Below are 18148 nucleotides of genomic sequence, written 5' to 3'. Positions count from 1 at the left end.
AAACACAAGATAAGATCAGATTAAAGTAGGAAATTTCACCTATTTTTTTACAATATACATAAAGATATGGTATTAATTAAAGAATAAAGAAGATGAACCCTAATCCCCTCCCCCTTCCGTGTGTAATTAATTAAATTAAGATAATAAAATCAATGGCATTTTCTTGAGAGATTATCGAATGGAAATGCCATTAAAACTATTAATTAATATACAGTAATAAAAGAAAGGGGTTAAACACGCATGCCTTTATTGTTCTTTACAACACACACGGAAAGAATGTTGAAGGAGGAGGAAGACAAAACCTATCGTCTTTAGCTTCCGATAGGTTCCTGCAATTTGTTTTATTTTTTATTATAATTAATAAAATGAAAGAAGAAGAAAAGAGCAGAGACTAATAGGCTATGGCCGTAAAGAGATTCTTTTTTGTTTTCAGGAATCATTTTAGAATTTATTTATTTTTTGGGAAATTTATTATTATTATTTTTTCTTTTATAGGGTTGAACCGTTAATAAAGTGGTAAAGGAAATTATTGCCTTCACCCAATGACCATGCAATTAAAAAATTTAAGATTTTTTTAGTACGGTTTAACTCTTCTGTTTGATTTACAAAGTTTATTTATTTAAGTTTATAATGTGAACTTTTTTTATTTTAAGGACTCTCATGTTCTAATATAATAAGATAGTAAAAGTATAAATTATACCGACTCAACTATTTATTAGATGGAAAGATTATTGTCTGTTAGATCGTGTGTAGGGTCCGGGAGGAAATTCAATTTTTTTGGGAGAGGGTAATCCAAAATGTAATAGGAGTAAGTAAAATTTGTAATTAAAATTTGTAATTATTAGTTTGTACGGAGTATTAATTAATAATTAATAAAGGATTTGTTTTGTTGTGCATATATTTTGACTATTTGGCGTTATTCACGGCAGGCCAAGTGGCCAACATCTAGTCTTCCACCAACGGTTCCTCAATGGTCAAATGGTCAATCTCTCAATTTAGTTTACATTGATTTCGTACTCAACACTCACCACTGGATTTTTGTATAATGTCATATTGTGTCACACCTTTAAATTTTAAAAATAAAAAATGTAAATAGATTAATTATACCGAATAAATGTGCAAATATTCTATATTAACTAAATTAATTACCTATTTGTATGTTTTCAAAATTTAGTAAAGCTGTTGAAGAAACCCCGCTAATATAATTTATGTTTATAAATTTATCACGTCAATACAACCCTACCATCGACCATAGTTCAAACTCATAACCTTTCACATGTGTTCTCTTTTAATTAAAAATCTATTTTGATACATGAACTATACATTTATGTTTATATATTATTATATATACTCAACAATATATAATAATTTAGGATTGCACCCGGCCTAACTTTGAGGGTTCCTACTTATCCATATTTTTTTTATATAAAAAAAAAATCAAGTATCTACTGTCATAACGGCTTACAATTCTCTAAAAGGCCCTAGTGAACTGGTGATCAGAACTTATGTGGATAAAACCACCTAAGTTCAGTACAGTAAAGTACTAGGTTGACCGATCGAATAACGTGACCGGGAACCTCTTAATAAATACCAAGTCTAGAGTAGGTAAAAAGTCCTCTATAAGGCAATAAATGCAGTATTTATAGGGGACCTAGGGAGCAGCGCTCTGCCTCTCGGCATGGCAAGCACATGGCACTCATGCACTGGGTCTTGAGAAGGCGAGCATGCAGCCGTGCACGTGGCGAGCGTCTTTCGACAGCAGCGGGGGCCTTTAGCCAAGGCAAGGGTAGGCTCCGGGCCTTTACGGTCACCCCTCCCGGTCACCGGCCACCACCGGAGGAGTACTCCTGAGCCAACGAGTACGATGCAGACGACCGGGCAACCGGGCAGAAGCTGGAGCATGCCGTCGACCGGGCTGAATGACCAACGGACAGCAACCACGGAGATGGACGAGCAGGTGACCGGCAGAGGTTGGAGCATGCCGCCGACCGGACTGGATGACCAACGAACAGTAACCACGGAGATGAACAAGCGGGTGACCGAACAGAGTTTAGGGCGCGCCTTTTACCGGGCTGGGTGATGACCCGTACGTCCAGGGTATAATCCCTATCAAGAACATAATCAATTCTATATTTTTCCAGATCAAAATCATATTAATGCATTATGCGGTGACCAATCGAGCTATGTTCAAAGAAAGTTATTTTTTAGTTCGATAAATTTGAAAGGTAGTCAAAAGTTAATTATTTTAACCAAAATTTGAGAATTGAATGATGATTATATATGTTTCCAGTTCAGGAAATTGAGCATGCAAACAGTAATGAGTCTAACAACCACCACCATATTATTAACTCTCCACTGCTAAAAGTTGAGTTTAGGCATACGAGGCAATATATGAATGTAGGCACATTCTGGGTTTGAGATAAACCCTTCTGGCAGTTTCTCCAGAAATGTTCGGTCTTTGAATTGGTCCTAGGTTTTTGGTCTTCGGTCAGTCTTGTGGTCATGCCATATTGTGGACCCCGGCCCAATCCATCTTACAATAACAAGTCTGTTAAAAAAAATAAGTCTACAATACACAAAAAAAAATAATAATGAACCTGTAACAAATATAATGAATTTATAATGAAGTTTATAAATATATACGAATTGTTAATTGAACTTGTTGTATATTAAAAAATTAAATACTCCGTGTGTGTGTATATATATATATATATATATATATTAGAGTTTATTTTGTAAGACCAGTTCAGGGGAGACGTTGTTGCATGCCACCCTGGTAATTTGAAAACCAAGACTTGAGACTCACTCTTGAAAAGGACATCTATTAATTAACAATTTTCTTCAATTATTTACGTGTGAATATGAAGATAAAGTGCCGTTAAATTGTCTTTTTGGAAGGTTTAACGTTGTATTTGTACGATTTTGATGGTTAGGTGTGAGAAAGATGTGAACATTAGGGTTGTATAAAAGGACAAGCTAAGTTATGTGATTTAATCAAAGCGCGCTAATGACAAGGAAATATAAATACCGTTTTGCATTGAATGACAACTTTGTTTTAGCCATTGATTAAAGTTGAGTTACTAGTAAGTGTCATTCTAAAAAAAAAAAAAAAATCAAACATATATTGTTGCGTTCGGATAGCAGTTGAGAACTTTCTCCTAAAGCGCAACTTGATCACCAATAACTTATTAGGCTTTATAGCTCATAGCTTAGCGTAATTATATTGTATACTATTCTGTCAATAACTCATTAAAATGAATCTTTATGTGTTAAGAAAAAAGAATCTTTTATCTTACATTACTCAACTCATATACATTCAATACTCTAATCCTAAGCTAAGTTAAAGGGTCCCTTTCACCGATCATTTTAGGATATGTTTGGTTGATGGGTTTTGCCCATAGGAATGAGTATAAAAGTGATTATTATTATTGTTTGGTTGATAGGTTTTAAAAAACTATTATGGGTTTCGAATACCCCATCAATTGAAAAACTCATATCTAAATAAAAAAAAAAAAGCTTTCATTCCCTTATTAATTTTCAACCACTATTATTAGTAACTATTCACATTCCACCATACTACCAAACATGTTAAATACTATATATCACCAAAATCCATTACCATTACCAAGTATTTGATACTCATTCCGATTCCGATTCCCATGTGCAAACCAAACAGACCCTTAATTTTTCAGCTATTCTCTTATCTAAAAGACTAACACAGGTATAAGCGTGAAAAATTAAACAATTTAACAACATTTTGTTTTTATAACCACAGAAAAAGAGTACAAGTGAATATATATCTCTAAGAAAATTTAGTTTGTTGGGAAATGAAAAAAATGTTTTCCCAATTCCATAAATGGCTCGCAAGTCGCAATGAGTTTGAACACGGAATTGAAGTTGAAGAACAACCTAGTCCAACCACCGAAGTAAAAACCTAGTAGTGTCCTAGAAGCTTTATTAAAATTAATAAAAATGAGCAAAGGAGTAATGCTTCTACTATACAGAATTACAGATACTTCAGCAAGAGTGTCCAAAGTTCGTGGGGCCCTATAAGATAAAAAAGAATTATAATTCTATTATAAGATGTGTTAGCTTTCTTGGAGTTATTCTTACTTGAATTGGTTGATTATGAATCCATGTCATACCTTTAATATTATATATTTTTGCATCTTAATGCTGCAAACTATACTATTATGTAATTGATGATATGGTATTCGCATGGACACCTCAACTGGTCATAGAGGTGAAAAGTTGGAAGAATAATCAGGGATCGAGTCCGCTGTGGGAGCTACCTTTTAAAGTGAGGGGGGCTCCTTGTGCGCAGTAAGCAAAAGTTTAGCCTTTGTGGTTCATGTTCAGTTGAGTTACAATGATGTAAGAAGAATGTAATTGATGAATTTGCATTATAGGCTTCTTGATTTAAATTAGTCAGATATGAACAAACCAAGCTGAGTTACCTTCTTGTGGTTCTTTACTGATTAGGGTTATAAGACGGAGTTTACTCAATGCACATTACACATTATCAGAGTGACGAGAAAAATCTACAATAACTACGTAGAACCAAAACCGGAGTTAAGGGTCATCATTTACAGGGCGTTTGGTTGGAGGGATTTTAAATTCCCTTCCCACTTAATTCCCACCTAATTCCAAAGACCATTAAATTCCGTAGTTTGGTTGGAGGGAATTGCAATTCCCCAATTTTCATGAAATTAAAATCCCGTGTCTCCCCCTGGTATTTTAATTCCTGGGAAAAAAATATAGTGATGAGTCAAAATTACCCCTTCCTTTTTTAACCTAAAATTAATGTCTAACAACAATAATGGACATTTTTGACTTTATACTACTTATTCCCTTTCAATTCCCATGTATACCAAACATTGGAATTGAAATTCCCAGTAATTCTATTCCTGTCAACCAAACACTGGAATTTAAATTCTCACTTTATTCCCAGTAATTCAACTCTCATGGAATTACAATTCCTTTCCCACATAATTTCCCCTCCAACCAAACGCCCTGTTAGGGTTTATAATTTGTTAATTACTCCTTAATTGAAAAGAAGAGAAGGATTATATTTTTTATTCGGAGTATGAATCAACTTAAACAATGATTAGCGATGACATGTACAGTGATTAGTGATATATATGTCCTTGCTGTTTACCAATGCCGATATTATATCTTTCTAGTCCCCAATCATGAAAATTTTATCCAATAAAAAAAATATTCCCAACAAATACGTTGTATATATAGGATGATTTCAATTCAAAGACTGCCTAGAATAGGAGTATCTTTAATGGCCCGTTTGGTTCACGGAATAGGCTGGGAATGGCATAGCATTCCCAGTAATAGGCCTATTTCTTTGTTTGGTAACCATTTCTATTACCAGGAATAGTATTCCTGGTAATAACCTATTACCTCAAATAAGGTAATAGCTATTACTAGGGCCCCCCCTGGTATTAGCCTATTACTGAACGCTCAGAAATAGATTTTAGAATCTATTTCCTTTTTTACCCATTTCTTTAACCTAATTTTTTATCCTATATATAAATTTATCCTATTTCACCACCGTCGTTGCCACCACCGCCGCCGCCGCCGCCGCCACCACCACCACCACCATCGCCGCCACCACCACCACCACCATCGCCACAATCGCCGCCCCCACCACTGCCACCACCACCGCCACCACCCAGCAGCACCACTGCCACCACCACCACAACCGTCGCCGCCCCCACCACTGCCACCACCACCGCCACCACCACCACTACCACTCCAGCACCACCGCCACCGCCGCCACCAGAACCACCACCGCCCCCGCCACCACCACCACCGCCACAACCGTCGCCGCCCCCACCACCACTGCCACAACCGTCACTGTCACCACCACCACCGTCGCCCCCACCACTGCCACCACCACCACTGCCACAACCGTCACTGTCACCACCACCACCGTCGCCCCCACCACTGCCACCACCACCACCACCACCCCAGCACCACCACCACCCCCATCACCACCACCGCCACCACCACCGCCACCGCCACCACCACCATCGCCACCATCACATATTTTTATAAGGGTATTTATGTCTTTTAAAACATATTTCATTTCTATTCTTTAAATCAACCAAACACTGTAATATAATTCCTAAAGTCTATTCCTTCCGCGAACCAAACAATAGAATACAATTCCTATTCTATTCCTTGCCTATTCCATTCCTTATGGAATAGCATTCCTATTACCTCAAAATTCATTCCGTGAACCAAACGTGTTGTAAATGATTTGATGGGACAGTTAATTACTAGTGAAAATTTCTATAATTATGTCATAATCTTCGCCTGTAATCTGATTGTGCTTGACAGAACACACTTTTGGCCAATGAATTGAAATTATAACTGATCACAAAATTTCCGAAAAGATTGATTTCATGGATAGTGAAAAATAAATTATTGAAAATATTGATTCAGATCCATTGTTTAATTGGTGGAAAATAATTTACAATTTCGATCCATTAAAATTGTAAGGAATATTAATGCATATAAATATTTCGTTTTGGGAGGCAGAGGAGTTGGCCCAAAAGAAATTGTTACTTGTAGGAATCAAACCCGAATCATTTTAAATTTCTCTCCACAAAGAAAGCTCATTTGTCATTTAAGTTAGTCCATTAAATTCAAGTGAGTGCTTAATTATAACATTCTTAGTTTTAACCAAAAGTTGTTGGCTACTTGGCTCAAGGGTAAGAACCCCGAGTTTTTTTTTTTTTTTTTTTTTTTGTTTTTTGTTTTTTAATTTTTTATCATTCAATTAAGTATGAGTTATTACTCATATGGAATGGAATTTGATCAAAACTTACTAAATTTGTCATATTTAGCGAAATGGATATATATACTAATGTATTGACATAAATTTTGAAATTTGAGTTTTGTATTTTACATGATTATATTATAATTGAAATGTTACACTTGATTAATTTTTGAAATTTGAGTTCCATATTTTACATTATTATTGAACCGTTATTTAACGGAGATTATATTAGATAGTGATATAAGTTTATAATGATTACATGAAGACAATGTCAATAGCTTGCATGAAACAAGGCTAGGCTGGAGTTCACAAAGAGAAAAAAAGAGATTAAGGTGGGGTTCATATATGATTTTGACATATCAATATTCAATATCAGAACCTGAGCCCCCAACCTTGATGCGTATGATCATACTGTCGGTGCGTAACAACTTTCTTCTTAATTAGTTTCATTTGTTTTTATAACCCTAAGTTTTTAGCTTTCTCGAATTATATCTAAAAAGTAAAACCTTATTAACTCGCCTCCAGCCAAAGCATATAAAGAGATAAACTCAATTTACTTAACTTTGAATATCACACCAAAATGTATCTTTGTGTGCATAAGGAGCTCAACTCCAATTCTATCTTACTACTACAAGAAAATTTTAAACTAATGCAACTATTCATCTATTAGACTATCGTTCTGAGACAAGTTTCATTTTTTTGGGTATTCTTTTAGACAATGCGAACCTGAGATCGACATATTAGTCTGTGTTTTTCTTCTACTCTTTTTTTGTTTTGTTAATTTTAATCTTCTTCTTTTATGGTCGGTGGGCAGAAAAACATAGTGCCATAAAAAGCAGTCAACATTCATTAATCGCACAACATTTCATCCATTTGTATATGTATTTTTCTTGCAATTTTTGAATTCAAAATACAGACAGGTGTGGCCCTCATCACCTTTTGATGAGTAAGATGAAATAAGGCCATAGGGGCTTGGTTGATGACATATTTTTAAATAAAATATTTTGGTGAATAAATTTTTCAAGTAAAGTTGAAAGCATAATTAATTTTACTTCTTAAAAAAAAAAACATGTACATTTATAACAAAAAGAAAAAATGATAAAAATTTTCTTTCCTTTCTCATTATTTTCGATTAAAAATTTATTGTTCGCTATAAAAAAATATTTTTTAAACTCTTCAAACTAATTCTCATTCGTACCATTCAACTTAAAATATAAAGTGCTGACTATAAATTATGATATAATTGAAATAAGTTATTTGGTCAGTTGAGTCTTTTATTAATGGTTAGTAGAGAACTATTGAAATTTAGATGGAGGTTAGATAAATAGAGTGCATGCCGTTACTATATTTTGGATACATTTTTCTTTGAAACCGACAATCAAATTAAACCTGAAATGCAAAACGGCAAAAAAGTTGTCGGCGGCATCATTGATCATCTAGGCTATTCTTGAAACCTTTACTCCACACCATATATGCAGTTATGCACCGAATGAAACTTGCATGATAGCACATCAGATTTTATCTTTTAGTAAGAAATAACACCCAATTTTTTTTTTTTTTTATCAATTTTCTTTTTCACAAATTTACAAGTTTCCAGAACATGATTTCTGTATTAAAAGATTACATATTTGATTATTGTTAACATTCTTTCGATCGAGTCTAGACTATTACACAAGAGTAGAGTTTATAACCTCAAATAGTGACCACGCACTAGGCAGTAGACACCAATAATATAATCTAAATCCGAATTGAATTGAATTGAAGTAGATAGAGGAAAGACTATGGCCCTGTTTGGTAAAAAATTGGCCTATAAGTCAATTTTGGCTTATTTGACCATTATTAATTGTTTGATTTAGTTAAAATATCAATAGAAATATTTGGTTAATTAGTTTTTTGCAACTCCAAAAGGCTAAAATTCAAAAGGCTACTCCAAACAACTTTTTCAATTAATTTTTTGAGAAAAAAATTATACCAAACAGCTATCAGCTAATTTACCAAACACTTTTCTACAATCATCTAATGTTATCAACTATTTATACCCTTTAATTAACATAACCAGCTAACAGCAAACAGCTATCAGCTAACAGCCATTTTACCAAACAGGACCTATATGTAGTTAAAGCATCATTTTTAGTTTAGCATGTATACATATTTGTGAAATCAATGGCAGCCTTTTGAATGCCTAAAGTTGTACCTACTCATTTCACCTTTCTTACTAGTTCTTACCTACACAAACTAAGCTAACTTTTTGGACCACATTCCTGGTAAAATCAACTTTACTTTCTTAAATGAGTTTTTGTACTTCAATCCCAAGGTGACCCCATTCTTGTTTTGAAGTTTTAGTGAAGGAGGTAAATCGCAGAAAGGAAGTTAGAAATCAAACCCTTCATTTTGCAGTTGTCAGCGAACTTTAATTAATCAGTACTATCGCTGAGAATACACAACATTTGGCTTGGTAATCACAATATTTTAAATTTGAAGGAAGCTACCTATTGGCCTTCTCAATTTGAGCATGTCAATTATGGGCAACCTAGACTCGTTTACATCTTTGTGGTCATTTGTCGGCTAGAGTCACAAGGCAGGATTCACCCATAGCACACCTTCAAATAATGACTGCAGACTTTTCCGTAAATCAAATAATACACCACGTTAAATATATTTCTTATCATTTCACCAAAGAAAGGAAATTGATACTCAAGAATTGTAGACTATAGTACTATACCACAACAAATATGAAGATACAAAGTAAGAAAATACTATAAGCACCTCTGTGAAATGTTCGACTGACCAAAATACTAGAATCCAAGTGCAGAGTTCCCTCAAGTTGGTCTGTATCTTCATTATCTTGTTTATCAGTTAATACCGTTTTTCCTTTCCAACTTTATTGCCTCGTAGGACTTCATTACTTCCTTAAACTGTGCTTCAGCAATATCTGTAGTCACAGCACAAGGGTAGATATGCGAGTCAATCATTTATATGCATACAATTTATTTCAAAATTATTTTGAATGTGTACCCACCTTTGTTATCTGGATTCTGGTCGGGATGGAACTTCTTCGCCTTCGTCCTAAAGGCAATCTGCATCGGAAAAGGAAAGCAGCAGTAAAATAGATCTTGGATGGAGCTCAGAACCAGGCATCAATGTCAATATCATCAGTCTTCTAAAACGTCAATATTTAATAATCTGCTAGATAAACCTAGCAGCTAGAAGGGATAAGGTAAGTGGCAATAGCATTCACCGTTTTAGTTTTTTTACTTTCGGCTGGGCAATAAAAAGAGAAGGGTTCTCCCAAATTTCTTCTCTCCTGAAAATAAATAGTATGGGAAGAAATAAATTACCTTTATTTCGTCATCCGTATACGGTTTTGTCCTTGACCTGCCCAGAGAGCAATCAAAATGTCTAAAATAAAAGCATATGCACGAGAATTTGAAGAAAAGGAGCCAATTTGAAGAATGAGTAATGATTGGGATGATCGGTGCTATAAGGCCAAATGACCATTTTTGTACCTGTCAAGACCCAATACGGAATAGTGATGGGACAAAGAGTAGCCTGTATTTGCCTGATGAGGTTCCCGGAAATTAGTTCCCTGGTATCTGTATGATGTATCGGCCTTCCAATACCAATCGTTCCTCTCGAAATGTTGATGATATGCACCGCCATTTTCTGCCCATCTCTCGTAGCTTGTTTTGTATTTATTTCTCTCTCGGTTGAAAACATTTTGCATGCGACGTATACGCTCCTAGGTAACCATAAAGAATTATTCCAATAAAACCATTACTTGTTATGTAAGCAGAGAGAATGAGAGATACCTAATAAAGATCTAAAGGGGAATGGGGCACATAAACGTGTCAACAGATATATATATATATATAAGTAGCGCTATTGTATATGGTTTAATCTTACCACTCTCTCCATTTCCTCTTCATACTCCTCCCGCATCCTACGATTGTATCTCTTCCACGCTTCCTCCTGAAAGCTTGTCCTGTAAGAACGACTGCCCTTACGCTTCCACGCTGACTGCGACCTGCCCAGCTTTTGCCATTCAATAACATCCACAATCAGATTAAGCAATAATATACCAATCTGGCCAGCACTTTGCCCCTTAATTGGGTCGGCCCGGTGCGAATGGGGATTAGTCTGAGTATGGTACGAGCTTAAAAGTGCCTCTTACAGTTAGGGTCTGCTCAGGACACCTCATGGTCTAACAAAAAAGATAATACTCTTGTTCACCCCTCCACTCCCCCCTTGCCCCACCCCACAAGACAACGGTGCAAATTGCTCTTTTCCTTTGCTCTCTTGAGAGGGAGTTGAAACCACATAATACGCGGATAAGTGCACCTCATTGTAAAGAAAGGCAATAGTTACCTGAGAATAGACCAAATCGACAGTCCATCGCAATTGAGTGACCTGCCATATTTCATAAACCATAAGATAAAAAGGAAGCTTCCATACTAAAGCTTGTAATAAGTTTTTGAACGGATCAAGTGTTCTATTGTATCTCCACTTTACTTCAAGGCTATTCCCAATATCATACACAGGACAGATGAATACTTGGTAAAATTCAACCAAACAAACAAAAATATTCCGTAGTACGCAACTAGGCTACATAATAAACTCGCCTTTAATTCATAGAGTTGGTCAAGATTCATGTTGTAAAGCAAAAGTGCAAGCAATATCCTAAGTTAGTAAGTTACTACCTATGGTGTATGCACAACAAAAACGGCGAATTGTATCTATTTAGCTAATATTTTTTGGAAACCTGCAGCCATTATCCGAGGAAAACCAGCTTATATTTTGATCAAAGCAGTTACATCCAATGAATGAGTATCATTCCAAACATTTCCATAGGATCATATAGACACCATATTCAACCACATCTACCTCAAAACTATATAGTTAGAGAAAATTTTCTTAACACATCCAAAACCTTAATCAAGATTATCTGGCAAAAAACAGCTTAGCTTATGTAAAACTCAATAAAGCCAATAACTTTATGAGAACCAAACAGAGATTCCACAAAAAATAAAAGTAAAAATCAAAATTCCATTGAAGAATAATGCAAATACTTTGATAGAGCTTACGGCGAAAGTGGTGGCAGTAGCTCCGATTAATCCGAAAACAAGAATGCCCCAAAGTCTCATGTCCTCCTCCGCTTTCGCTGGCCCTTGATGACGGCGAAGCTCGTTCGGTTGCGGCCATGGATTGCCCCCATTCTCCTTCCCAGCTTCCTCCTTGCTCATTATTCTTGAATTAATAACGATTCACGGACTCTTCTTCCTCAATCGGGATTGAACCTGGAACTCAAATGCAAAGGGTGCAATCATGCTATCCCTAAATTGAAATTGGGTTTTATTTTCTTCTATGATTTTTATCGATTCGAGTTGAAAGTCTCTTCTTCACCTGTAAACGAAATCCCCTACTGGCTACTGCTGATAATATGCATATGTAAACGGTATGTTTTGTCAATTAAGTAATAGTTGAAGGACCTAAGTGTTAACATTTTAAAGTTTAGGTACTTCAGTTGTAACTAATGTTTTATATGTTTAATGTTTTGGGTTGTAGACCTCAAGTATTAGATATTTAGATGGGCTTCTTCCATTTAAGCCCAATATGATTTATACAAATATTTTCATCGTCAAAGCACAACGCCCAACTTGATAGTGATCCAAGCCTCTATTTGGGATTATCTATTCAAGACCAATTGTTATATCGTGCACCAAGACACACAATGCATTGTGTGTCCTAAAAATTCCATATTTTATATGTATATAATTATATAATAGAATACACATAAACTCCTAATATAATACACATAATTTAATATAATACATAATACATATGAACTATTAGCATATTACACATGAACTCTTAACATAATACACATAACTCTGCATTGTGCGCCCGGTGCACAATATAATTTGCCATTCAAAACTTTCACCCAAACACAAAATTTACTTGAGACATGACACATTGATATGAAAAAGGGTATTTTGTTGCTAATGAGAAATACTTTGATTTACAGGAAAGTCCGCGACATTTTTGGGTGAAGTTTGCTTTGTTATTCTGTTCCTGCTTGTATTGAACATTTGCTTTAATGAAATTTTTACTTTTCCTTTCAAAAAATAAAAATAAAAATTGAGAAGGCTAATAGATAGCTCTCACATCTCGTCTTGTCTTATCGCTCTAAAGGAGGTTGGTTCACTGACAACTTAAATTGGGAAGACCAATAGGTAACTCTCATAACCCGTCTTGTAGCCCTAAAAGAGGTTGGTTCACTAATTGGCTCAAATTGATAAGGTCAATATACAATTCTAACAAGGAATTAAACTTAAAACCATAGTCATCAAGCCAATTGAATCAATAATATTCCATTATAGATTAAGGGTTCGATCGGAACGCGAAAAACAACTTCTAAATGTCATTTTATGAATTTTTCCGTGTTTGGGTATTCAAGGAAAATAAAGTCAAATGAAAATATTTATTTTGGTCAACGAAGAAAGGCTCAATTTGGTAAAAATGTCTTTTAGTTTAGTTTTTTTTTTTTTTTGGCAGAAGACATTTTCTAGATTTTTTATTTTCTCATCTCTCTTCACTCTCTTCTTTTTTTAAGTTAATTTCTGAATTATATATTTTTACCACCACAAGATCAATTCACTACCACCACCATATATTATATTTTTACCACCACAAGACCAATTCACTACCACCACCATATATTATTGTTGTTATTGTTATTGTTATTATTTGATGGTTTTATTGGGACCGGGTCCATAAATCGGGTATAGGAACATAGGACGGGGGTAGGAAAGTAATGACTTTATTACCCAGGGCGCCAGGCCCAAAGTAATGCGTACAAAGCCCGAGGTACAGGCCCAAGACAACGGCCCAAATACAAAGAACAAGGCCCACTGGATGGGCTATAGCTGACTATGCTACTGAGTGGAATCGAACCCAGGTGATTGAATTGAGAGTATGAGATCAAGACCACTGGACTAGTGTGCCTGTCGTGTATGAGTTCTCCTTAGCCAAAGATCCAGGGCCCCTATTTATAGCAAGCCCCCCTCCTCCTCTAGCGTCCACGTGTCCCATGCAATCCATCCCCACTTCCCCATTGATCGCTACGCGAGCGGACACGTTCGCCATACTTCCAGGACTCCCGCGCATACCACCCCGGTCCACCATGCTCGGTGCACCCGCCCAGCACCCCCTCGGGAAGGGGGGGGGTGCCGTTGACAACCTGTGGGCCGCACTGCCCCCGCTGGCCGCGCCTCGGCCTGAGGTGGCCGGCGGGGCCCGGCGCGGGCCAGTCGCCGGCCGGTCATGGAGGCTGCCAGCCGCAAATATAGGACATATATATTTTCTGCGCCTTGGGAAACAGTAGGCGAAGTGGGCTGGTGGTCTTGGTCTCACGCCACTATCCGGGAGGGCAGGGGTTCGACTCCCACTGGCAGCAGCAGCGCCTTTCCTTGCTGCCTTTTACCCATGGCCAGTGGCCGCGGTGGTGGGGCGCTGCCGGCACGACCGGTGGCGCACCCCCCCCCGCCGGCCACGCCTCGCCGCCGGTTTGTTCCCCGGAAATCTTTCTCTCTCCTCCGTTTTGAACCACCACGCCCCCTTGTCTTCGTAGTCCAATAGAATTTGAGCCAATCTCCTATTATCACTGCCCTCACTTGGGTCAATACTATGCCAATAAAATGGATCCCCGGGTCTCATATCCCTATCATTATTATATTATTATTATAAATAAATAATATGTTTCATTTCCAGCAAAATGAACTAAACAGAAAAATACAATTTTTTAACTTTTAGCCAATTTTTTTTTTTTGACTTTGAGTTAAATATCAAAAACTTATAATATTTTATGAAAAATAAATCATTTTTTTTTTAAATTATTTTCCAAAAATATTTTTCATTGTTTTTCAAACGGAACTAATTCCCCGAACCAAATTCATAATATAATTTTCAGGCTAGAAACTCTATAAATTCTGGTTTCTTTCCATAACATCCACATAGAATATAATACGAAACTTCCAAAGTTGTTTCTATTACTTTTGAGTCTTCATGCTTTTGCAATCTTCAAAAAATGTTTTTTTTTTCTTTTTTTTTCTTCAAATGTTGACTTTGGTAGGAATTTTTATACAAAATTAATTCCTAAAAAAATAGTTCGGTATATATATCTAAAACTAGTTTTTCTACGCGCTTTGCGCGAATGGGATAATGCCCAATGATTCTTTTTAAATAAGCATTTCAAAGTATATCAATGCAATATTATATAGAAGATGTTCATGCATAGGTAAATAAATGTTGAATTTGTTTATTTAAATCAGTAATTTAAAGTATTAAATGCAAGATAATATATGAGAGATTGATTATATATAACTGTCACAAAAATAAATGGAATAAGGTTTAAATTGGCCACTAAACGTAACCTGAAAATACAATTAGATCATTGAATGAAAAAAAAAAGTGCAATTAGGTCACTGAACACTCCAAATGTATGCAATTTCACCTGATAGCAGGTTACCTGCTTACGTGGCAGCTGAGTTGACATTTTTAATAATTTTAAATAATTTTTAATAAATTTTAATAATAAATTTTTAAAAATTTAAAACAAATACAAAAAAGCGACGGGGTGGCCGTCGGCTACCCAGTATATTTTATTTTTATTTTTTTATTTAAATTTTTTCAATTTTTTAAAAAAATTATTATTAAAAATTATTTAAAATGCCAACTCAGCTGTCACGTAAGCAAGTAACCTGCTAAAATTGATCGTAACATGCTATCCGGTGTAATTGCATACATTTGGAGTGTTCAGTGGCTTAATTGCACGTTTTTTGAATGCTCAGTGGCCTAATTGCATTTTTATGTTACGTTCAATTGCCAATTTGAACCTTATTCCAAAATAAATGTTTGCAACTTTGTAATAACGATAGTCTAAAAGTGATAGTCTAAATAAATACAACTTTTGGTTAAATTTCTCTAATTCACGTTTGGGTAGCATTGCATTGTCTTCATCTTCAGTACATGTTTTTTTTTTTTTTTTTTTTTTTTTTTTTTTTTTTTTTTTTTGGTAGTATGTCATGTGCAATTAGGTTATTGTTGGTAACATAGAGAGGGATTCATCATGTAATGAAATTATTGTGTAGGAAGCTTTATATTTGCCTTGTTGTCTATATGACTATGATTTTAGTTGTGCTATGAACTCTTTATCTTACAAACACATGTTGATATTTGATAGTGGTAGTTTAATTTCCACATGTTTTGTTGTAGCTACTAATTTATTTTTTAATTTAATAAGAGCAATAAAGTGGCCTACATACTTTTCATCCACAATAATGAAATCATTGATTTTTTTTTTATTTCCACTTGTTGTTGACACAAATTGTTTTGAGAGTTTGTCAATGACAATTACTATCAATAGAGGATGATAATAAATAATTCAAAATATAAAGTTACAATATATATTGTTATAATAATAATAATATAGTAAAAATTAACTTATAAATTTCAATTTTTTAGAAGTTTTCATGCATTGATAAAAGCATAATTAAAATATTAAGTTTTGTTCTCGACAATCAAAATAAGATTAATTAAACAAAAACAAAAAAAAACTTAACTTAAAATTTATTTTTTTTAAATGAAAGAAAATAAAATGATTTTCAAAGTTCTTGGTTTATAATCATTGAATGCTATGTATTTAGATGAGCTAATTATTTGACCAAAGTTTATATTATATTTTTAATACTTTGTAACATATTCGTAGTATATGTTTAACAATTATGCCAACTCTAATTGGGATGTGGTTCAACCCTAAGACATTTTTTATAGAAATTAATGAGTAAGTTAAGAATAATAAATAGTTAACGGAATATTCCGTTAAGAAAGTTTATACTAACGAAATTTAAGGTTATTTAAGGGAAGAAAATAATATAATAAAGGGTAAATAAGGAAAATCAGTAAGAAATACTAAAATCAAAATAATATGAACTATTCATTTTATGAAACAATTAGGACTGACATTTTTTTATTCAAGTTAAGGGCCTAACATTATTCGCTCTTATTAAAATTGTAGATTGTAGATGTGTGTAACATATTCTTTTCCTTAAAATTGATTCGATTTTTTGAAATTAAAGGTTTTGAAGTGTTGAAACCTTAGTTTTCTTGAATTACACACGAGTTCAAGTATCTTATAAGGAACTCATTTTTAGATTTTGATTTATAGCCCCTTAATTAAGGCAGCAAGTGAGCCTTCTAGCAACACATTTAAACTTTTTAAAAAGTTCAAATGTATTCATATAGTGTAAATCCACATACTTTTCAATGTATGGCAAATACTCCATCAAAACTTACCTTTCAAAAGTTTAATTATCTCAACTTAATGAGTACACTTAGAGGATTAATTTCTCACTTGCTAATTATCCGTTTTGAGTATATAATATATCAAATTTATCCTCTCAACTAAGTGAATCCAAATTTACATTGACAGACTCAAATATAAAGTAAACCATACTCAAAAGTCAAAACAAAGCCTCAAAATGACTACTTAAATATCATTTATGCGTTTTCAAAAAAAAAAAATCATCTATACTACATTTCTTTTAATAGATTCAAAACTAAAAAATAAAGTCTATTTATACTATTCCATAGTACTTTTATTTTTTAAAAAAATGTCAATACAACATTACAACACAATAACGTACCAAATACAACATTAACAACTCGTTTTTAGATAGATTTGTTGCAAACTTTACTCTATTCGTCTCATTATATATTTCTTGAAATAAAATTAATGAATAACCTAATTTATAAAAATAAAACCCACAAGCTAATTAAGTGATGATATGAGATAAAAGGTAGAGAATAATGTTATAACACTTTGATGGGAACACTATGATGGTTCACACAAAGGTAGCACAGACAAAAAAGACTTTTGAATTGATAGGGTTTATCCAGCAGTCAGTGTGCTCATAAAGTGCAGATGAAATGCACAAATAATGAGACCAACTGTCTGCCTCATCTCATCTGTCTGTCATCATCACTTCTTTTTTTCTCAGAAAGCAACTTTGACAAGATGATATATTATATGATTCACCGGCCACTCAGTTCAGCTCAGTTTTTTTTTTTTTTTTTTTTTTAGAATAACTCAGCTCATATCTGATCTTCCATTTTCATCTCGAAAAATACTATGTGTAATCTTTTTTTTTACTCTCAATTTTTACTTACACAAAATCTTGATGTAGACATTTGTATTAAGACCCATATTAAAAAAAATAGCTTATCAGTATCCGTCACATCAAGAAATAAAATTTAAGGAGTAGAATTTAGTACAACTCTTTCATAGTTTCATCTGAT

At 34.4% G+C, this 18148-nt stretch overlaps 1 protein-coding gene across 2 annotated transcripts; it reads right to left on the bottom strand.

The window, feature by feature from the left end:
- Nucleotides 1-9424: 9424 nt before the first annotated feature.
- Nucleotides 9425-12224, bottom strand: LOC109149320. Of its 2 annotated transcripts, none has more exons than XM_019297039.1 (7): nt 11878-12223; nt 11162-11203; nt 10700-10828; nt 10303-10535; nt 10135-10171; nt 9816-9873; nt 9425-9728 (listed from the first exon to the last, which is right to left on the bottom strand). In XM_019297039.1, exons 1-7 carry the CDS (start codon nt 12034-12036, stop codon nt 9649-9651), a joined length of 738 nt encoding a protein of 245 aa, XP_019152584.1. In that variant the 5' UTR covers nt 12037-12223; the 3' UTR covers nt 9425-9648. The 2 variants fall into 2 exon arrangements, 1 of the variants encoding a protein (XP_019152584.1); XR_002048945.1 differs by having other exon boundaries at nt 9665-9728; nt 9816-9987; nt 10123-10171; nt 11878-12224.
- Between the last annotated feature and the right edge of the window lie 5924 nt (nt 12225-18148).

The sequence above is a fragment of the Ipomoea nil genome, unplaced genomic scaffold (assembly GCF_001879475.1).
Source record: "Ipomoea nil cultivar Tokyo-kokei standard unplaced genomic scaffold, Asagao_1.1 scaffold2159, whole genome shotgun sequence".
In the NCBI taxonomy this organism is placed as follows: Eukaryota; Viridiplantae; Streptophyta; class Magnoliopsida; order Solanales; family Convolvulaceae; genus Ipomoea; species Ipomoea nil.
This window is presented reverse-complemented; position numbering and strand designations above follow the sequence as displayed.

Coding starts and splice junctions, on each gene's coding strand:
- LOC109149320 (XM_019297039.1), bottom strand. CDS start 12,036: ATGAGCAAGGAGGAAGCTGGGAAGGAGAATGGGGGCAATCCATGGCCG. Junction 10,829..11,161: donor TCGATTTGGTCTATTCTCAG/GTAACTATTGCC, acceptor GAATGGCAAAAG/CTGGGCAGGTCGCAGTCAGC. Junction 10,536..10,699: donor AAGAGGAAATGGAGAGAGTG/GTAAGATTAAAC, acceptor ATGGTTACCTAG/GAGCGTATACGTCGCATGCA.